General features: G+C 44.8%; 2 protein-coding genes across 4 annotated transcripts; both read left to right on the plus strand.

Moving 5' to 3' along the window:
- Positions 1-415: 415 nt before the first annotated feature.
- On the plus strand, positions 416-3,313 carry LOC121581345 (neurabin-1-like). Its single transcript, XM_041896867.1, has 3 exons — positions 416-445; positions 2,205-2,929; positions 3,298-3,313. Exons 2-3 carry the CDS (start codon positions 2,355-2,357, stop codon positions 3,311-3,313), a joined length of 591 nt encoding a protein of 196 aa, XP_041752801.1. The 5' UTR covers positions 416-445; positions 2,205-2,354.
- On the plus strand, positions 2,981-22,378 carry LOC121581173 (neurabin-1). Of its 3 annotated transcripts, none has more exons than XM_041896590.2 (18): positions 2,981-4,406; positions 12,100-12,232; positions 12,412-12,532; positions 12,643-12,747; positions 12,857-12,953; positions 16,839-16,991; positions 17,210-17,263; positions 17,743-17,843; positions 17,962-18,090; positions 18,212-18,308; positions 18,387-18,459; positions 18,556-18,692; positions 18,761-19,011; positions 20,223-20,297; positions 20,467-20,668; positions 20,944-21,054; positions 21,335-21,523; positions 21,787-22,378. In XM_041896590.2, the coding sequence occupies exons 1-18, from the start codon at positions 3,396-3,398 to the stop codon at positions 22,054-22,056; spliced, it is 3,309 nt and encodes a 1,102-aa protein (XP_041752524.2). In that variant the 5' UTR covers positions 2,981-3,395; the 3' UTR covers positions 22,057-22,378. The 3 variants fall into 3 exon arrangements, with proteins under 3 accessions (XP_041752524.2, XP_041752525.2, XP_041752526.2); XM_041896591.2 differs by having other exon boundaries at positions 20,226-20,297; XM_041896592.2 differs by lacking the exon at positions 20,944-21,054.
- The last annotated feature ends 7 nt before the right edge of the window (positions 22,379-22,385 follow it).

The following is a 22,385-nucleotide window of genomic DNA, read 5'->3' on the forward strand; positions in this document are numbered from 1 at the left end:
CCTCTCTCTCACTCCTCTCCCCCCACCTCCCTCTCTCTCACTCCTTACATTTACATGTTTTACATCTTAGTCATTTAGCAGACTTTCTTATCCAGAGTGACTTACATTAATCTTAAAATAGCTAGGTGAGACAACCACATATCACAGTTGTAGTAAGTACATTTTTCTCAAAGAATTTATCAGCAAAGTCAGTCTCACTCCTCTCCCTCTATCCTTCTCCCCCCATTATCCCTCTCTGCCTCTCTCCCCCTCTCTCTCTCCCGCTGTACAGTAGTTGTATGATTGGGTGATATTTATATAATCTAGGTCCCAGTGCCACCTGGGAGAATGGTACATATCCAGGTCAGAACTCACCATAGCCCCAATACTCTATAGCCCAGTCTGCCCTGCTCTGTTCTACTCTTCTCTGCCTGCCAGGAGGAGAGGCAGGGCTGGCTGGCTACAGGTAAGCTGCTCCACTTTAAGCTCCTTTTGTGAATGGCGAATATACTTTACTGTACAGCACTTTTCAACGTGGAAATTAATAACACTTAGGGAACTAATATGTAGGCTGACAGTAATTAATTTATTGATTGACTAATAGTTTGATTGATAGGCTAATAGCTATTTCCACTTGGATTCTCCATGTGCTCAGCAGCTAAGCAGTCGGCCTGGGTGCCTGTCTTTGTCTAATTAGTGGGACCAGAACATTGCATATAACATTGTTCAGTTGATATCCTCTTAAGTCACCGCTGTCGCTAACAATACGGCTAAGAGTCTGGACAGCCAGTTACTCTGTGTGGGTATCAACCAACCAAACAGGACAGACAGCACCAGTGAGGCATGCTGGTGCCCCCTCCCCTCCATTTGTTTTTACACTGCTGCTACCAACTGTCTATTATCTACGTATAGTCACTTTACCCCTACCTACATGTACAAATTACCTCGACTAACCTGTACCCCCGCACATTGACTCGGTACCGGTACCCCCTGTATATAGCCTCGTTATTGTTATTTTATTGTGTTACTTTGTATTATTTTTTACTTTAGTTTATTTGGTAAATCTTTTCTTAACTCTTTCTTGAACTGCATTGTTGGTTAAGGGCTTGTAGGTAAGCATTTCACGGTAAGGTATTGTTGTATTCAGCGCATGTGACAAATAAAGTTTGATTTGATTTAATGCTTGGTTAGACTGAATACCATAAACAGGCCACTGTGGTATCCTACCAGCCATCAGAAGGGCTCCTCATTTGGGGTGTTATGGTTCATTATTAGCATAATAATATCATTATTAGGCCTATCATTACTCCCAAGAGACTATCTCCCTAGTGTGCTAAATAGAGGGGGTTACATTCATTATCATCATCCACCCTCTCTCTCTCTCAGGCTATGATTGTAAGTGTTCACACTGAGGTAGTTTACACAGGATTACAGTGAGATAATCCACTTTCAGTATTTAGTGACATGAGCTGCCATCTGTCCTCTGTTAGCACACTGAGAGCACAGGTTTATGCCATGCAAAATCCTTCTCAAAGACATTTCTATAGGATGGAGACAGGACTGGAGAGGCAGAAAAATCTAGCAACCTGAATATGATATGAGAGCAGTCTTTCGTGCACGCGCACTTTGACTTTGATGGTCTCTGGTGGCGCACCAAGTGGTAAGTGAACGGAGCGCGCGTTGTCTGCGCAAGGTGTGGGGAGTTGCGAAGTTTGGCATTTCTACAATGAACCGAGGACAATTCAATCAGCGTTTGTAAAGCCGTGGACGCAGGGACAATACTGGTGAATATAAATGCTGTTAAAATTCAATAGCGATAATCAAATGTACCTGCTTTCGAATGCGTTGTAGTTGTATTTCAGCTTTGCAAACAGGTAAGAACCAATAGGACTATATTATTTTCGGATATAAGATTGAAGTTAACAAACAGTAGCCTACTGTAGGCTAAATGTCGTTTTTTTGCTATGTTTTACATGTTTTATCATGATTGTTAGTAGGTAGTTAACCTCATCCCCAGGCTAATTGCGCAGGGGCAGAAGTGTCTGGTGAACATTATTATTAGTAGGTAGGCCTAGTTGGAAGTAGGCTATGAAAAACAAACATTAAATGATAATTTGATATGAAATACAGATTTTTCTTCTGCATTTTTCTTAAGTCAAAAGCACCACTGCCATTCCATGACTGTAATTTCCTCTGCTGTTAACTGACCTATGTCTCTCTCCTAGTGTGTTTTTTCTGTAGACAGTGGACAGAGTCCTAAAGCTTAACTGGTTTGGAAACAGAGAGGTACCTTCTAACCCTGTCTAATAAGGGAGACATGCAAACTTGACATCCTTCATTGAGCTCCATACCTCTCCACCAGACTCCAGCCCCAGATGATGCGGACGAACAATAAAGGCCGTAGCGCCTCCCCCCACAGGAACGCCTACAAGTCTGACTTCCACACCATCAAATACTCCTTGGACACCGCGACCAAGCCTAGACCTACTTCGCTGAGCCTCTCTATCCCTTCACCAGGCCCCATGGCGGTCCCTCACACCAGGACCAGCAGTGCCAGTGGCCCTGGTGAGTGTTCCAGGGGTAGGACCCTCAGTCCTAGAGGGACCAAGATCAGAGACAACATCTTCCTCCAGATGGACAGCCAACAGCACCTCCTCCACCCCTTGTCTCAGACCCTACCCAAATGCGCTCTCAGCTACAGCTCTGTCCGGAGCAGTGTGGCCAGCATGTCCAGCGTAGAATCATCTATGCTAGATAAACCGTCCAAGACAGAGGAGATAGCAGAGATAGACAGAGCGGCTCTAGCTCAAAAGTTCTCTGTGACCCGGAAGCTGTTTGAGACGGTCAGCGGGGGTCAAAGTTTAAAGGTCAGCCCTGGCAGAGATAGCAGGGGGTCTGTGGATGGGAGGGGGGAAGAAGGGGGCATGGGGAGAGAGGAGCTGACATCCACGTCAGAAAGCGAAGGAGAGGGGGAGAGGAGGAAAGAGAGGGAGGACAGAAAACCCATCAACATACACACACACATTTCTCTACCAAACATAGAACTCCACACACACACTTTATCACTGGACACCAGCTTGTCTGCACCCCTTCACCCTGTTAATGGTCACTCCAGTGAGACTTTTTCCCCTGATGGCCCAAGTCCTACGGCTGACCCCTCAGACAGCAGGAGTGTGTGTGATGGAAGTGTGTTAGATGGGAGTGTGTGTGAGGACTCTGTGTGCTCCCATGTATTCAACCCACCTAGCCCAGCACCCAGCTCTCCCCACTCTCAGCCTCCATCCCCTTCTTATGACTCCCCTAGTCCTCTCACCCCAGTCTCCCCCTGTTCTGACCAGTCTGACTTCTATGGCCCTAGTAGTCCTAATGCTGACAACAGAAGTTTGTCTGAGGGGAATGACCCTAATGACCTTTACATGACCCCTGGTGACCCTTTGACCCCCACCGAGAGGTCAAGGGCTAGGACTGTGAGGGCAGAGCTAGTGGAGGTGAAGAACGAGTCGTCTGAGAGCGAAGGGAACGAGGCAGAGGAGGATGAGGACACCATAAAGAAGGAAGAGGAGACCATGAAGGAAGAGGAGGAAAGCAAGAGGGAGGAGAGCAATGAGAATAACCTGGTGGATGATGTGTTTGAAGAATCCAGAGTGGAACCTAGAATGTTAGAACAGAGAATGGTTGAACCTACAGCGCAAACTAAAATGGTGGAACAGAGAACAGTTGAACCTCCAGTAGAACACAGAATGGTAGAACCCTCGTTAAGAGAGTGTGTGGAGGGATTCCCTGACAGTTCTGAGGTGAGAGAGAAGGAATCAGGGAGAGACATGTTCCAGCAGGAGATAGAATGGAGGGAGGGGCAAATGGAGGGAGAAAGCAGACAGTATAGAGAAGAAGGGACGACAGGAGAGAGTAAGATGGAGAACGAGAAGGTAGGGACGGAAGAAAGAGATGAGGCAGGAGAGCAGGAGAAAGTTGAGGATAGAGGAAGCATGTGCAATAAGAGCAAAGAAGAAGAAGAAGAGGAGAGAGAGGAGGACGGGAACGAGAAGGCCGGATTGGAGCCAAGAGAGGATAGGGTGAAGGAGGAAGAGAGAGAGGAAGAAGAGAGGAAGTGCAGATGGAGAGTGGACGTGAAGGATGAGGACAAAGAGAGAGAAGAGAGAGCGTGCCCCGAGAGAGGAGAGGAGAAGAATGGATCTGCCATCATCCTTGGGATTGAGAACGAGGCCTTCGCGGAAGACAGGGAACGGGACTCGGAGTGTCGTCATGGCGATTGGTTGTGTCCTAGAGAGGACTCAGAAAGATGTCCAACTCCGGATCCAGAGGAGCAGCTCTCTGCTGAATATGAGGAGATTCCCGGTCTTCCTCATGAGGATGATGAGGGTTTTGCTAAGACAAGGAAGGTCAAATTCTCTACAGCACCAATCAAGGTAAACCCCCCCCCCCCAATTGCATTGTTAGAAAAACAACACAAAAACACTCACCCCATTGGGTTTGATAAAGGGGTGCCAGATTTTGATTCAGAGAGTAAGTATGGCCCAATCCCTTAGTTGTGGTAAAATGAAAAGCATGGATAGAATAGCTAAAGAGTGAAGGGTTTATGAATAGATGGAGAGTCATTTGAACCCTACAGACACATTTATATCCCATCAGGTTAAGAGGAGACAGGCAAGATATCATGCTCTGTCAAGTATTCAGTTCAGAACAGCTGAGGTGTAAGAACAAGTCAAAGTTTATTGGTCGTGTACACAGATTTGCAGATGTTATCAGGTGCAGCGAAATGCTTGTGTTTCTAGCTCCAACAGTGCAGTAATAATACCTAGTAATAATACCTAGCAATACAAAACAATACGCACATAATCCAAAAAGAAAGAAATTAAGAAATAACAGAACGAGCAATGTCAGTGTCCGGTATTTACAGTTGATGTCGTAAGTTACACCTCAGCCAAATACATTTAAACTCAGTTTTTCACAATTCCTGACATTTAATCCTAGTAAAAATTCCCTGTCTTAGGTAAGTTAGGATCACCACTTTATTTTAAGAATGTGAAATGTCAGAATAATAGTAGAGATTTATTTAAGTTTTTATTTCTTTCATCACATTCCCAGTGGGTCAGAAGTTTACATACACTCAATTAGTATTTGGTAGCATTGCCTTTAAATTGTTTAACTTGGGTCAAACGTTTCGGGTAGCCTTCCACAAGCTTCCCACAATAAGTTGGGTGAATTTTGGCCCATTCCTCCTGACAGAGCTGGTGTAACTGATTCACGTTTGTAGGCCTCCTTGCTTGCACACGCCTTTTCAGTTCTGCCCACACATTTTCTATAGGATTGAGGTCAGGGCTTTGTGATGGCCACTCCAATACCTTGACTTTGTTGTCCTTAAGCCAACTTTGGAAGTATGCTTGGGGTCATTGTCCATTTGGAAGATCCATTTGCGACCAAGCTTTAACTTCCTGACTGATGTCTTGAGATGTTGCTTCAATATATCAACATCATTTTCCTTCCTCATGATGCCATCTATTTTGTGAAGTGCACTAGTCCCTCCTGCAGCAAAGCACCCCCACAGCATGATGCTGCCACCCCTGTGCTTCACGGTTGGGATGGTGTTCTTCGGCTTGCAAGTGCCCCCCTTTTTCCATCATAACGATGGTCATTATGGGAAAACAGTTCTATTTTTGTTTCATCAGACCAGAGGACATTTCTCCAAAAAGTAAGATCTTTGTCCCCATGTGCAGTTGCAAACCATAGTCTGGTTTTTTTATGGCGGTTTTGGAGCAGTGGCTTCTTCCTTCCTGAGCGGCCTTTCAGGTTATGTCGATATAGGACTCATTTTACTGTGGATATAGATACTTGTCATGCACAAAGTAGATGTCCTAACCGACTTGCCAAAACTATAGTTTGTTAACAAGAAATGTGTGGAGTGGTTGAAAAACAAGTTTTAATGACTCCAACCTAAGTGTATGTAAACTTCCGACTTCAACTGTATACATATATACACATACAGTACCATTCAAAAGTTTGGACATACCTACTAATTCAAGGGTTTTTCTTTATTTGTACTATTCTTTACATTGTAGAATAATAGTGAAGACATCAAATCTATGAAATAACACATATGGAATCATGTAGTAACTAAAAAAGTGTTAAACAAATCAAAACATATTTTATATTTGAGATTCTTCAAATAGCCACCCTTTGCCTTGATGACAGCTTTGCACACTCTTGGCATTCTCTCAACCAGCTTCAGCTGGAATGCTTTTCCAACCGTCTTGAAGAAGTTCCCACATATGCTGAGCACTTGTTGGCTGCTTTTCCTTCACTCTGCCGTCCGACTCATCCCAAACCATCTCAATTGGGTTGAGGTCGGGGATTGTGGAGGCCAGGTCATCTGATGCAGCATTCCATCACTCTCCATCTTGGTCAAATAGCCCTTACACAGCCTGGAGGTGTGTTGGGTCATTGTCCTGTTGAAAAACAAATGATAGTCCCACTAAGCCCAAACCAGATTGGATGGTGTATTGCTGCAGAATGCGGTGGTAGCCATGCTGGTTAAGTGTGCCTTGAATTCTAAATAAATCACAGACAGTGTCACCAGCAAAGCACCCCCAGTCCATAACACCTCCTCCTCCATGCTTTACGGTGGAAACTACACATGCAGAGTTCATCCGTTCACCCACACCGCGTCTCACAAAAACAAGTCAGTTTGAACCAAAAATCTCCAATTTGGACTCCAGACCAAAGGACAAATTTCCATCAGTCTAATGTCCATTGCTGATGTTTCTTTGCCCAAGCAGGTCTCCTCTTCTTGTTGGTGTCCTTTAGTAGTGGTTTCTTTGCAGCAATTCGACCATGAAGGCCTGATTCACACAGTCCCCTCTGAACAGTTGATGTTGAGATGTGTCTTTTACTTGAACTCTGTGAAGCATTTATTTGGGCTGCAATTTCTGAGGCTGGTAACTCTAATGAACTTATCCTCTGCAGCAGAGGTAACTCTGGGTCTTCCATTCATGTGGCGGTCCTCATGAGAGACAGTTTCATCATAGCTCATAGCACTTGAAGAAACGTTCAAAGTTCTTGAAATGTTCTGTATTGACTGACCTTCATGTCTTAAAGTAATGATGGACTGTCGTTTCTCTTTGCTTATTTGAGTTGTTCTTGCCATAATATGGACTTGGTCTTTTACCAAATAGGGCTATCTTCTGTATACCACCCCCTACCTTGTCACAACACAACTGATTGGCTCAAACGCATTAAGAAGGAAATAAATTCCACAAATTAACTTTTAAGAAGGCACACCTGTTAATTGAAATGCATTTCAGGTGACTACCTCATGAAGCTGGTTGAGAGAATGCCAAGAGTGTGCAAAGCTGTCATCAAGGCAAACGGTGGCTATTTGAAGAATCTTTTGATTTGTTTAACACGTTTTTAGTTACTACATGATTCCATATGTGTTATTTAATCGTTTTGATGTCTTCACTATTATTCTACAATGTAAAAAATAGTAAAAATAAAGAAAAACCCTTGAATGAGTAGGTGTGTCCAAACATGTAATGTGTGTGTGTGTATGTGTGTATATACAGCTGCGGAAAAAATTAAGAGACCACTGCAAAATGATCAGTTTCTCTGGTTTTACTATTTATAGGTATGTGTTTGTGTAAAAATAACATTTTTGTTTTATTCTATAAACTACTGACAACATTTCTCCCAAATTCCAAATAAAAATATTGTCATTTAGAGCATTTATTTGCAGAAAATGACAACTGGTCAAAATAACAAAAAAGATGCAGTGTTGTCAGACCTCGAATAACGCAAAGAAAATAAGTTCATGTTCATTTTTGAACAACACAATAGTAATGTTTTAACTTAGGAAGAGTTTAGAAATCAATATTTGGTGGAATAACCCTGATTTTCAATCACAGCTTTCATGCGTCTTTCACATTGATGTTGGGTGACTTTATGCCACTCCTGGCGCAAAAATTCAAGCAGCTCGGCTTTGTTTGATGGCTTGTGACCATCCATCTTCCTCTTGATCACATTCCAGAAGTTTTCAATGGGGTTCAGGTCTGGAGATTGGGCTGGCCATGACAGGGTCTTGATCTGGTGGTCCTCCATCCACACCTTGATTGACCTGGCTGTGTGGCATGGCGCATTGTCCTGCTGGAAAAAACAATCCTCAGAGTTGGGGAAAAATGTCAGAGCAAAAGGAAGCAAGTTTTCTTCCAGGAGAACCTTGTACGTGGCTTGATTCATGCATCCTTCACAAAGACAAATCTGCCCGATTCCAGCCTTGCTGAAGCACCCCCAGATCATCACCGATCCTCCACCAAATTTCACAGTGGGTGCGAGACACTCTGGCTTGTAGGCCTCTCCAGGTCTCCATCTAACCATTAGACGACCAGGTGTTGGGCAAAGCTGAAAATTGGACTCATCAGAGAAGATGGCCTTACTCCAGTCCTCTACGGTTCAATCCTTATGGTCTTTTGCAAACCTCAGCCTGGCTCTTCTTTGCTTCTCATTGATGAAGGGCTTTTTTCTAGCTTTGCACCACTTCAGCCCTGCCCCTAGGAGCCTGTTTCGAACCGTCCTCGCCGTGCACTTCACCCCAGCTGCCGTTTGCCATTCTTTTTGTAGGTCACTTGATGTCATCCTACGGTTGTTGAGTGACATTCGAATGAGTTGGCGGTCATCCCGGTCAGTAGAGAGTCGTTTTCACCCTCTGCCGGTCTGTAGGTTTGTTGTCCCCAATGTCTGCTGCTTGACCTTGTTCTTATTTTAAGGATGGAAGCAACCTGACGCTCACTGTATCCCTCTGCCAGTAAAGCCAGAATTGAACCCTTCTTTTCCTCACTCAACTTTCCTTTTCAACTCTTTTGGCATGGTCAATAGTTATTTTTTGATTAATATTACTTTTGAGGTACTATTAGCACTGTTTTTGCCATCCAGCTGGTCCTATTGCAAGAGGATAGTGATGACCACAGCAGTGGTTTTTATACTTTTCCTCGTTAAATAAGATTTGGTTCATGTGATCACCTAATCAGTACCTAATTCAGTAGAATGAGGTATATAATAATATGCCATTTAGCAGACACTTTTACACAAAGCGACTTACAGTCATGCGTGCATACATTTTTGTGTATGGGTGGTCCCGGGGATCGAACCCACTACCTTGGCTTTACAAGCGCCATGCTCTACCAGCTGAGCAGGTGTGCCTGTGTTGGAATTCAACAGACACTGGAATGGAATGGCTGTCATACATGTAGAGATGCTGATTTAAGAAACATTTGCAGTGGTCTCTTAATATTTTTCCAGAGCTATATATACGCACACACACACTGAACAAAAATATAAACGCAACAATTTCAACGATTTTACTGAGTTACAGTTCATATAAGGAAATCAACCAATTGAAATACATTCATTAGGCCCTAATCTATGGATTTCACATGACTAGGAAGGGGCGCAGCCACATGGTAGCCAGGCCCAGCAAATCAGAATTCGTTTTTCCCCCACAAAAGGGCTTTATTACAGACAGAAATACTCCTCAGTTTCATCAGCTGTCCGGGTGGCTGGTCTCAGACGATCCCGCAGGTGAAGAAGCTGGATGTGGAGGTCCTGGGCTGGCGTGGTTACTGGTCGTCTGCGGTTGTGAGACCAGTTGGATGTACTGTAAAATTTTCTAAAACGGCGTTGGAGGCGGCTTATGGTAGAGTAAGGAACATTCAACAGCTCTGGTGGACATTCCTGCGGTCAGCATGCCAATTGGCATTGTGTTGTGTGACAAAACTGCACATTTTAGAGTGGCCTTTTATTGTCCCCAGCACAGCACTGTGTAATGATCATGCTGTTTAATCAGCTTCTTGATATGCCACACCTGTCAGGGGGATGGATTATTTTGTCAAAGGAGACATGCTCACTAACAGGGAAGTAAACAAATTTGTGCACAGAATTTGAGAGAAACAAGCTTTTTGTGTGTGGAACATTTCTGGGATTATTTTATTTCAGCTCATGAAACCTGGGACCAACACTTTACATGTTAGGGTTATATTTTTGTTCAGTATATCTATCTATCTATCAATCATTGACGGCTGGTGGGAGGAGCTATAGGAGGAAGTGCTCATTGTAATGGCTGAAATGGAATTGTATCAAACATATAGAAACCACGTTTGACTCCGTTCCATTAATTCCATTCTAGCAATTACAATGGGCCCGTCCTCCTATAGCTCCTCCCACCAGCCTCCACTGAGATATATATACATACAGTGCATTCGAAAGGTATTCAGACACCTTAACTTTTTCCACATTTTGTTACGTTACAGCCGTATTCTAAAATGGATTAAATTAATAAAAATCCTCACCATTCTACACACAATACCCCATAATGACAAAGTAAAAACAGGTTTTTAGATTTTTTTGCTAATTTATAAAATAAAATAAAACTAATTTATATGTACATAAGTATTCAGACCCTTTACTCAGTACTTTGTTGAAGCACCTTTGGCAGAAACTACAGCCTTGAGTCTTTTTGGGTATGACGCTACAAGCTTGAAACACCTGTATTTGGGGAGTTTCTCCCATTCTTCTCTGCAGATCCTCTCAAGCTCTGTCAGTTTGGATGGGGAGCGTCGCTGAACAGCTATTTCAAGTCCGGGCTCTGGCTGGGCCACTCAAGGACATTCAGAGACTTGTCCCGAAGTCACTCCTGCATTGTCTTGGCTGTGTGTTTAGGGTCTTTGTCCTGTTGGAAGGTGAACCTTCGCCCCAGTCTGAGGTCCTGAGCGCTCTGGAGCAGGTTTTCATCAAGGATCCCTCTGTGCTTTGCTCCGTTCATCTCTCCCTCGATCCTGACTAGTCTCCCAGTCCCTGCTGCTGAAAAACATTCCCACAGCATGATGCTGCCACCACCATGCTTCACCGTAGGGATGGTGCCAGGTTTCCTCCAGACGTGACGCTTGGCATTCTGGCCAAAGAGTTAAATATTGGTTTCATCAAACCAGAGAATCTTGTTTCTCATGGTCTGAGAGTCTTTAAGTGCCTTTTATTGAGGAGTGGCTTCCGTCTGGCTACTCTACCAATAAGGCCTGATTGGTGCAGTGCTGCAGAGATGGCTGTCCTTCTTGAAGATTATTCCATCTCCACAGAGGAACTCTGGAGCTCTGTCAGAGTGACCATCGGGTTCTTGGTCACCTCCCTGACCAAGGCCCTTTTCCCCCGATTGCTCAGTTTGGCCGGGTGGCCAGATCTAGGAAGAGTCTTGGTGGTTCCAAACTTCTTCCATTTAAGAATGATGGAGGCCACTATGTTCTTGGGGACCTCCAATGCTGCAGAAATGTTTTGGTACCCTTCCCCAGATCTGTGCCTCGACACAATCCTGTCTCGGAGCTCTACGGACAATTCCGATATTTTTGGGGGGTAGATTGAGGAGGGGGAAAAAACAATTTTATTAATTTTAGAATAAGGCTTTAACGTAACAAAGTGGAAAAAGTCACGGGGTCTGAATATTTTCCGAATGCACTGTATATATAATGCTGTGTATGGACAGTATATGAATAGAAAAGGTAGTTGTATAGGATGAGCCATGACTAGAATACAGTATAGAACATTCATCTACCCTACTGTATGTGACTCCACATTAGTCTTTTCAGTGTGAGGGATTCCAGTCAGGATCTAAAATCTCCCAGACATCTCAGCCCATGTGTGGCTGCCATGTCTTCTGAGAGCTTTGCTGAGTATGGCACTGTTGGCACACATTTCACCAGGTCAGTGTGTATTTAGGATTTAATTACCGGCAAATGAAGTCCCAAAACTGTTCGAGGACCATTTTGTCTAAGACGTTCCTTGCCTCTGAGATTGAACTGCAGTACATGGATTTGCAATGACTCAGCATTGTGTGTGTTAAGCTGTATGTGTTAAGACTAAGCGTCTGCTACAGCTTGTGTTTCCATCTAACACCCCAGTCATATTGGAGCATCTGACAACATAAACAGTATGGTGTGGTATCAAGTCCAGCTGGCAGAGAGAGGGGAGACAATCTGGGGGACCAAGAAAACCAAAGACTGGCATACATACACTAAACTTGACAATGAAAGATGTGATGATAATGGTGTATGTACTCTCTCTCAGGTGTTCCTTACCTACTCAAATGCGGACTATGACAGGCATAATGATGATGTTGACCCCGTGTCTGCCTCTGCTGAATATGAAATGGAGAAGAGAGTGGACAAGATGGACCTCCTCCCTGTCCAGATAGAGAAAGGTTGGTCCCTCTCTGCTATCGCTCTCCCTCTATCCTTTACCTCTTCCATTCCTTTATATTCCTCTCTCCTTATCTCTTTTACTTCTCTCTCACGCCCTTCATCAGCCCATCTCTCTCTCTCTCCTTCTGTTTTTACACCTACTCTTTGTCCAACTCCCCCTTTCTCTGTCTGTCTGTAGGAGACGAGGGTCTGGGTATCAGTATAATAGGGATGGGGGTAGGGGCTGACCAGGGTCTGGAGAAGCTGGGCATCTTCGTTAAGACCATCACAGAGAACGGAGCTACACAACAGGACGGACGGTGAGAATCTGATCTAAGGGCAATGATGCCTTCCTTTCTAATGGTAGGATGCGAGTGTAATACTGTAAGCTGATCCTAGATCTGTGTATCTCTGTGTGTGTGTGTGTCAGTATCCAGGTGAATGACCAGATAGTGGAGGTGGATGGGGTCAGTCTGGTCGGAGTCACACAGCTGTTTGCTGCCACTGTGCTGAAGAACACCATTGGCACTGTCAAGTATACACACACACACACACGCACACACACACACACATACACAGAACCTAAGCCGATTGGTTGTACCACTTAACACAGGCTCCTGATTTGTCATTGTCTCTCACTGCAGGTTTTTGATAGGCCGGGAGAAGCAGGGGGAGGAGAGTGAGGTGGCTCGTCTGATCACTCAGAGTCTGGAGCAGGACAAGAGACCACCTACAGTGGAGGTAGGTGTGTGTGACTGTGTATATGTACATGGAGCAGGACAAGAGACCACCTACAGTGGAGGTAGGTGTGTGTGACTGCGTATACAGTGCCTTCAGAAAGTATTCACACCCCTTGACTTTTTCCACATTTTGTTGTTAAAGTGGGATTAAAATGTATTTTGTCATTTTTTGTCAGTGATCTACACAAAATACTCTGTCAAAGTGGAAGAAATTCTAATAAACTATATATACAAAAGTATGTGGACACCCCTTCAAATGAGTGAAGCTACAGTGAGGGAAAAAAGTATTTGATCCCCTGCTGATTTTGTACGTTTGCCCACTGACAAAGATATGATCAGTCTATAATTTTAATGGTAGGTTTATTTGAACAGTGAGAGACAGAATAACAACCAAAAAATCCAGAAAAACGCATGTCAAAAATGTTATAAATTGATTTGCATTTTAATGAGGGAAATAAGTATTTGACCCCCTCTCAATCAGAAAGATTTCTGGCTCCCAGGTGTCTTTTATACAGGTAACGAGCTGAGATTAGGAGCTCACTCTTAAAGGGAGTGCTCCTAATCTCAGTTTGTTACCTGTATAAAAGACGCCTGTCCACAGAAGCAATCAATCAATCAGATTCCAAACTCTCCACCATGACTAAGACCAAAGAGCTCTCCAAGGATGTCAGGGACAAGATTGTAGACCTACACAAGGCTGGAATGGGCTACGAGACCATCGCCAAGCAGCTTGGTGAGAAGGTGACAACAGTTGGTGCGATTATTCGCAAATGGAAGAAACACAAAAGACCTGTCAATCTCCCTCGGCCTGGGGCTCCATGCAAGATCTCACCTCGTGGAGTTGCAATGATCATGAGAACAGTGAGGAATCAGCCCAGAACTACACGGGAGGATCTTGTCAATGATCTCAAGGCAGCTGGGACCATAGTCACCAAGACAACAATTGGTAACACACTATGCCGTGAAGGACTGAAATCCTGCAGCGCCCACAAGGTCCCCCTGCTCAAGAAAGCACATATACAGGGCCGTCTGAAGTTTGCCAATGAACATCTGAATGATTCAGAGGTGTTGTGGTCAGATGAGACCAAAATTGAGCTCTTTGGCATCAACTCAACTCGCCGTATTTGGAGGAGGAGGAATGCTGCCTATGACCCCAAGAACACCATCCCCACCGTCAAACATTGGGGTGGAAACATTATGCTTTGGGTGTGTTTTCTGCTAAGGGGACAGGACAACTTCACCGCATCAAAGGGACGATGGATGGGGCCACTTGGGTGAGAACCTCCTTCCCTCAGCCAGGGCATTGAAAATGGGTCGTGGATGGGTATTCCAGCATGACAATGACCCAAAACACACGGCCAAGGCAACAAAGGAGTGGCTCAAGAAGAAGCACATTAAGGTCCTGGAGTGGCCTAGCCAGTCTCCAGACCTTAATCACATAGAAAATCTGTGGAGGGAGCTGAAGGTTCGAGTTGCCAAATGTCAGCCTCAAAACCTTAGTGACTTGGAGAAGATCTGCAAAGAGGAGTGGAACAAAATTCCTCCTGAGATGTGTGCAAACATTGTGGCCAACTACAAGAAATGTCTGACCTCTGTGATTGCCAACAAGGGTTTTGCCACCAAGTACTAAATCATGTTTTGCAGAGGGGTCAAATACTTATTTCCCTCATTAAAATGCAAATCAATTTATAACATTTTTTATATGCGTTTTTCTGGATTTTTTTGTTGTTATTCTGTCTCTCACTGTTCAAATAAACCTACCATTAAAATTATAGACTGATCATGTCTTTGTCAGTGGGCAAATGTACAAAATCAGCAGGGGATCAAATACTTTTTTCCCTCACTGTATTTCAGCCACACCCGTTGCTGACAGGTATAAAATCGAGCACACAGCCATGCAATCTCCATAGACAAACATTGGCAGTAGAATGGCCTTACTGAACAGCTCAGTGACTTTCAACATGGCACCATCATAGGATGCCACCTTTCCAACAAGTCAGTCTGTCAAATGTCATGGTTCTTAACGCTACAGCATACAATGACATTCTAGACAATTCTGTGCTTCCAACTTTGTGGCAACAGTTTGGGGAAGGCCTTTTCCTGTTTCAGCATGACAATGCCCCCATGCACAGTGAGGTCCAAACAGAAATGGTTTGTCGATCGGTGTGGAAGAACTTGACTGGCCTGCACAGAGGCCTGAGCTCAACCCCATTGAGCCAGGCCTAATCACCCAACATCAGTGCCCGACCTCACTAATGCTCTTGTGGCTGAATGGAAGCAAGTCCCCGTAGCAATGTTACAACATCTAGTGGAAAGCCTTCCCAGAAGAGTGGAGGCTGTTATAGCAGCAAAGGGGGGACCAACTTCATATTAATGCCCATGATTAATATGGAGATGTTCGACGATCAGGTGTCCACATACTTATAGTCATGTAGTGTATAACTTGATTAGATAAGTATCCAACCCCCAAAATCGATACATGTTAGACTTTGGCAGTAATTGCAGCTGTGAATCTTTCTGGGTAAGTCTCTAAGAGCTTTGCACACCTGGATTGTACAATATTTGCACATTATTCTTTAAGAAAATTATTAAAGCTCTGTCAAGTTGGTTGTTGATCGTTGCTAGACAGAAATGTTCAGCCATTTTGCTAGACAGAAATGTTCAGCCATTTTGCTAGACAGACAATTTAAGTCAAACTAGGTCACTCAGGGACATTGGTAAGCAACTCCAGTGTATATTTGGCCTTGTCTTTTAGGTTATTGTCCTGCTGAAAGGTGTATTTGTCTCCCAGTGTCTGTTGGAAAGCAGACTGAAACAGGTTTTCTTTTTATGATTTTGCCTGTGCTTGGCTCTATTCTGTTTATTTTTATCCAACAAAACTCACTAGTCCTTTCCGATGACGAGCATACATGATGCAGGCACCACCGTGCTTGGAAATATGAAGTGGTAATCAGTGATGTTGGATTTGCCTCAAACAAAAACGCTTTGTATTCAGGACATAGTTAACTTCTTTCCCATATTTTTTGCAGTTTTTCTTTAGTGCCTTATTGCAAACAGGATGCATGTTTTGGAATATTTTTTTTCCGTACAGGCTTCCTTCTTTTCACTCTGTCATTTAGCTTAGTATTTTTGAGTAATTACAATGCTGGTGATCCATCCTCAGTTTTCTCCTATCACAGCCATTAAACTCTGTAACTGTTTTAAAGTCACTGTTGGCCTCATGGTGAAATCCCTGAGTGGTTTCCTTCCTCTCCGGCAACTGAGTTAGGAAGGACACCTGTATCTTTGTAGTGACTGGGTGTATTGATACACCAGCCAAAGTGTAATTAAAAGCTTCACCATGCTCAAAGGATATTAATTGTCTGCTGTTTTTTTTATCCATCTACCAATAGGTGCCCTTCTTTGCAAGGCATTGGAAAACATCACTGGACTTTGTGTTTGAAATTCACTGCTCGACTGAGGGACCTTACAGATAATTGTATGTGTGGGGTGCAGAGATGAGGTAGTCATTAGAAAATTATGTTAAACACTATTATTGCACACCGAGTGAGTCCATGCAAATATTATGTAACTTGTTAAGCTCTCCTGAACTCCTGAATTTATTTAGGCTTGCCATAAGAAAGGGGATGAATACTTATTGACTTACAACATTTTAGAGTTTCATTTGCAATTATATTTTACAAATTAAAAACATAATTCCACTTTGACATTATGGGGTATTTTGTGTAGGCCAGTGACACAAAATCTCAATTTAATCCATTTAAAAAATCAGGCTGTAACACAAGAAAATGTGGGAAAAGTAAAGGTGTGTGAATACTTTCTGAAGGCACTGTACAGAATCATTCCTAATTGGTTGTACCTGCGTGTGGGTGTTTATGTATCTCAGTTGCTAAATGGAGGTGATGATGGTGGTGGTGCTCTGGGGCTGAGCACAGTGGATGAGAGAGAGGAAGATCTTCTCCTTACAGAGGAGGAGGAGGATGAAGAGGAAGACATAACCAGCCTGGACTCAGCCCAGCTCTGCTTTAAATACCAACAGGTGAGTCAGTCAGATGTGTTGAAGTCTGGTATTGTGTGTGTGTGCGTGCGCTCTGGTGAAGACTACTTTTTTACCCCTCAGAAGGCATTATGTTCCTGGTCCCAAAACAGCTGCTAGTGTCTGGAGATCTGATGGGATCAGATAGGTGTTAGTGTTAATAAGTGTATTGACTTTGTTTTGTATGAAGTGTTTTCAAGTGTGTTCTGGTCTCGCCTCAGCTCCAGTTAAAGCTCAGGACCAGATCAGACCAACTCTGCCTAGCCCGGGAGAAGGTAGGTCACACTGACGAGACTGTCAAAACGCATGCTAACACACTCGCGCACACACACACTCTTCCTCCCTCTCAGAACAGACTAATTTAGCTCTCTATGAGACGTCCCTGTCTACAGTCTGAATGATTAGTACAGATGCCATGTTCCAATAACCTTGAAAATATACAATTTCTTCTTGTCCGTCTTCCCTGTGTTATCACTGATCTGACATGACAGCATTGATTAAAGCTATCTAATCTAGGCCCATACTTTTACCTATACAATTGTGTTAGATGAGTGATTATTTAGGAAAAAGGAAGGCTGGATCTTCACGGTATTGGAACATGGCTGAAGTGGATTTGTTTTCTGGGTGCTTAGTAGAGTGGGTAGAGGATGTGTCTAAGGGGGTGTCTACTGTCGAGGGATGAGGGATGAGGGCTAGATGAAGGGGCTCATGGTATGGGGCTAGGGAACTGGTTACCCACCTGTCTGTCCTCCAGCTGAGGGTTTGTGAGGAGCAGTGGGCCTCGTGGGAGAGTCGTCAGGATGAGCTGGAGCGGAGTGTCCAGGAAGGAGAGGAGAAGGCTGACAAACTAGAGAAGTAATCATCAATTACACTGATCTACCAGTCACTAATTTAGTATGATGGTGATGGAAAATTATGCCAATGGTGGTGATGAACACGATGGTGATGATGAAGAATGTGATTGTTCTTCTAGGTACTGGCAGGAGGCCCAGGCTCTGTGCAGGATTGTGAACCAGCGATTGGCTGACACTCAGAGCCAATTCGACAGCCTAGAGGTCAAATACAGCAAGGCCAAGAGACTGCTGAGGGAATTCCAACACAGGTGAGCTCTGGGTAATGTAGTCAACCGTGAAAATGCCCCTGTAGGCCAATTAGGAATATTCACTGCCTGTTTAGAAAGTCTATTTATCTCTGTGTCTGATGGTCCCTCTGTCCCTGTGCAGAGAGAAGGAGAGTGAGAGGAGAGAGGAGGAGCTGCAGAGAGAGATGGAGGAGACCGAGAGGAGACACAGAGATACCGTGGATAGACTACAGAGACAGGTGGGACTGGAGGAGACGACGTAAACTGTACTGTAGTGCTACTACCTGAGTGAGCCAAGTGTTTTTTCCTCTGTTCAGATAGGTCACCTGGAGCGAGGGGAGGCGGTCCCTGAGATCGACAACCAATCACTGGACACCTCATTTACCTCAAGTAAGACACCGCCCCTCAGGTAGCATGTGTCTGTGTGTGTGCGAGCATGTGTGTATCTTTGTGTATTGAGCCTCTCAGACTGTGTGTTTGTTTCAGGTGCAGACTGGAGCATTGTGGTGCCTGAGACGGGTCGGTTGGATACCAGTGCTCACAGGGCCAGAGCACAGCTCGCCCAGAAAGCCAAGAGACACCCTCCCTCACGAGACAAACTCAGAGAGTCCTTCAGGAGACAGGTTAGACATACACACGCACGCACACACATTCCATTGACACACACTGAATGTTCTATCACTCCCTGTAGGGTGAGGAAGACCAGACTCAGGCCTGTGACGAGAAGAGACAATCGCTGACTGCGTGCACACCCCGAGAGGCGGGACGTTCTGTCTCAGCAGGAGGTGACCGTGTCCACTCCAGCACCTCCTCTCTGTCTGCCCTCACCCCCCAGTCCCATCCACCCTCCTCTCTCCTCACCCCCCAGCCAGGCCAGTCTCCTTCTAAAGAGGACAACTCTTCTACCACACACAAATCAAAGAGAAGATTCCCTGACTTCAGGTAGGTTGCTCACCAGATCCTCTTGTAGTCATAATGTACAGCAAGCCCAATCTCAACCCCTAACCCCTTTCCCCTAGGCACTTCTGAGCAGATAAGATGCACTATACATTCAAAAGTATGTGCACACCGCTTCAAATTAGTGGATTTGGCTATTTCAGCCACCCCTGTTGCTGACAGGTGTATAAAATCGAGCACACAGCCATGCAATCTCCATAGACAAACATTGGCAGTAGAATGGACCGATACTGAAGAGCTCAGTGACTTTCAACGTGGCACCGTCATAGAATGCCACCTTTCCAACAAGTCAGTTTGTCAAATTTCTGCCCTGCTAGAGCTGCCCCAGTCAACTGTAAGTGCTGTTATTGTGAAGTGGAAACATTTAGGAGCAACAACGGCTCAGCCGCGAAGTGGTAGGCCACACAAGGTCACAGAACGGGACCGGTGAGTGCTGAAGCGCGTTGCAACACTCACTACCGAGTTCCAAACTGCCTCTGGAAGCAATGTCAGCACAATAGCTGTTTGTCGGGAGCTTCATGAAATGGGTTTCCATGGCCAAGCAGCCGCACACGCAATGCCAAGCTACCTGCCCCAATGCATAGTGCCAACTGTAAAGTTTGGTAGAGGAGGAATAATGGTCTGGGGTTGTTTTACATGGTTCAGGCTAGGCCCCTTAGTTCCAGTGAAGGGAAATCTTAATGCTACAGCATACAATGACATTCTAGATGATTCTGTGCTTCCAACTTTGTGGCAACAGTTTGGGGAAGGTCCTTTCCTGTTTCAGCATGACAATGCCCCCTTGCACAAAGAGATGTCCACACAGAAATGGTTTGTCGAGATCGGTGTGGAACAACTTGACTGGCCTGCACAGAGCCCTGACCTCAATCCCATCGAACACCTTTGGGAACACCGACTGCAAGCCTAATCGCCCAACATCAGTGCCCGACCTCACTAATGCTCTTGTGGCTGAATGGAAGCAAGTCCCCGCAGCAATGTTCCAACATCTAGTGGAAAGCCTTCCCAGAAGAGTGGAGGCTGTTATAGCAGCAAAGGGGGGACCAACTCCAAATTAATGCCCATGATTTTGGAATGAGATGTTCGACGAGCAGGTGTCCACATACTTTTGGCCATGTAGTGTATGTATAGGCAATGTGGTAAAAGCTCCACCTTGCCCTCTGATAGTCCTCTAACCTCCCTGTTCTTCTGCCCTCTAGCAGCCTCCGCAAGTCTCTGAGCAGAGGGAGGAAGAGTGAGAAGGAGAAGAACAAGAGAAGGTCCCTGGAACACAGGTAAAACATAGTAGACACACTACGGAACTAGCAGAGAAAACGGGTCCAGTCAATACTATACACACACCATGTACAGCAATTTCTATTTACACACACATTACATTTCTTATTTCACAGTGTTTCTGCCGTCCCTCTGTTTGACTGTTGTGTTGTCTTTCTCTGTCCCCAGGGGTTCGTGTGGTGACCTGGTAGATGACTCCAGCAGTGGCGTGTCTCCCTCAGGCTCTGTCACCTCCATGCCCTCCTGCCTGCCCTTCTCCTGGTTTGGGGAGCGAGGACGGGAGAGACTGAAGAAGGAGAGAGAGAAGCTTAGGTCGGTCTCCAGCAGCAGTCTACCCTACATGACCACCGGAGGCAGTAGAGACTGCCAGGTGAGAGGGGAGGCGCGCAAGCGCACACACACACCTGGCCTTTCATCTCAGACTACCCTGGACTTCAAATTTCATTTTTGCTCCAAAGCACTTGTTTAGCTCAATAATTGAGTGGCTTATGATTTTGCATGCTTATTTCACCTGGGGCCTTTCATTTTATACTGTACTCACTCTTGACTGTGCGGTTGTTTGTGTGTGTGTGTGTGTGTGTGTGTGTGTGCAAGCGTGCTCTTCACAGTGTTTGTGTGAGTCACAAATGTCTTTGCTCATTCTAGAGACTGAGTGTAGCAGATGCAGGCAGTACCAGCTCTGCTCTCCTGTCAGGGATGCTATCAGATATGTCTCTCTCTGGGCGCTCTCAAACTCTCACCTTCTCCTCCTCAGAGGTGAGTCTCTCTCAATCTCTCACATGGTCTCCCTCTATTTCTCACTCCTTCCTCTCTCCCCTTCTCTCTGTCTTATCACCCTTCTCTCTCTGACCTGATTTCTGTTCTAGTTTTCTACCATTCCCTGATTGTTTTCTCCTCTGCTCAAATGGCTGGATTGTGGTTTACTTTCCCCTGAATGACCCAGAATGTGATGGAATATTAAGGTGTTAGTTTGTTTTTAATTTTTTAATGTTTTGGGTTTGTGTCGACCTGTCCGTCTGTCTGTCCCTCTCTGTAGACTCTGGAAGATGACTCTGTCCTAGTTGGTAACAATAATCAATGGCAAAGCCAACCCCTGGACCAATGGACCAATCAGCAGGTCTGTCTGTGGTTGATTGGCATTAGCATGGACCAATACGCAGCCGAGTTCACGGCCAATGGTGTGGATGGGCTGCAACTCCTCAATCTGGACAACAACAAACTCAAAGTAGGTTTGTTCTACAGGGAGTCAAGGGCAATGTCTTAATACTGTTAGACATCATCCTCTCCTCACCTTCTGTCCTCAGTGTTCTGATAATTGAAAGGACTGAATGGGTTTCCCTGATCAGTGACCAGCTAGGAAAGGGGGCTAGTGAAGAGTATTGTGACGCATCCCTTCGATGAATGAGTTAATTCCTTATGGATCAGCCCATAGTGTCACATAAATGAAAGTCTCCCTCCCCTTCTTTCTCTTCCCCTCTTTCTCTCCAGGCTCTGGGGGTGTGTAGTCATAGTGACCGTGCTGCTCTGAAGAGAAGGCTGAAGGAGATGAGGAAGACTCTGGAGAGAGAGGAGAGGGCGAAGGGAATGGAGAGAGAGGAAAAGGAAAGTGAGAAGAGGAAGATGGAGATAGAAAGCAGAAGGAAGGGGAAGGAAAGGGAGAAGAGGAGCAATGAGAGTGAAGGAAAAGAGAAGAAGATGGTGGAGGGAAAAGAGGCCAGATGTAGTGGTAAAAAGGTCAGAACAGAGTCACTCTGCTGAAGTCTGCACACTGATCTCTGACCCCTAAACCCAGAAATGTTTTATCTGATAAGTCCTACTACTATTAGGCTCATCTCATGCATTCCAGTCTTTAGACAAGCAGCTATAGTCTCTATTATAGTCTCTCTATCAGCAAAGAAATGTCTTACTGTAAGTCTTCACCGCGGCTGGTGAAATATAGTTTTTATTTATTTTTTAAGTGTTTGTTGCTATGTACAGACGTTTCTATATGCATGTTGTACAGTTGATGGCATTAAGCACTAGATTGTCTTTTAAGCTGTGAATGTTTTACATGCATTAATAAATAATGTTTCAAAACTTATCGACTT

Source organism: Coregonus clupeaformis, chromosome 14 (assembly GCF_020615455.1).
Source record: "Coregonus clupeaformis isolate EN_2021a chromosome 14, ASM2061545v1, whole genome shotgun sequence".
Taxonomy (NCBI): Eukaryota; Metazoa; Chordata; class Actinopteri; order Salmoniformes; family Salmonidae; genus Coregonus; species Coregonus clupeaformis.

Excerpts from the sequence above, each read along its gene's own strand:
- LOC121581345 (XM_041896867.1), top strand. The coding sequence starts at position 2,355 with ATGATGCGGACGAACAATAAAGGCCGTAGCGCCTCCCCCCACAGGAAC.
- LOC121581173 (XM_041896590.2), top strand. The coding sequence starts at position 3,396 with ATGACCCCTGGTGACCCTTTGACCCCCACCGAGAGGTCAAGGGCTAGG. Across the intron at positions 16,992-17,209 it reads TCTGCTTTAAATACCAACAG|CTCCAGTTAAAGCTCAGGAC; the intron begins GTGAGTCAGTCA and ends GTCTCGCCTCAG. Across the intron at positions 17,844-17,961 it reads AAGGCTGACAAACTAGAGAA|GTACTGGCAGGAGGCCCAGG; the intron begins GTAATCATCAAT and ends TTGTTCTTCTAG.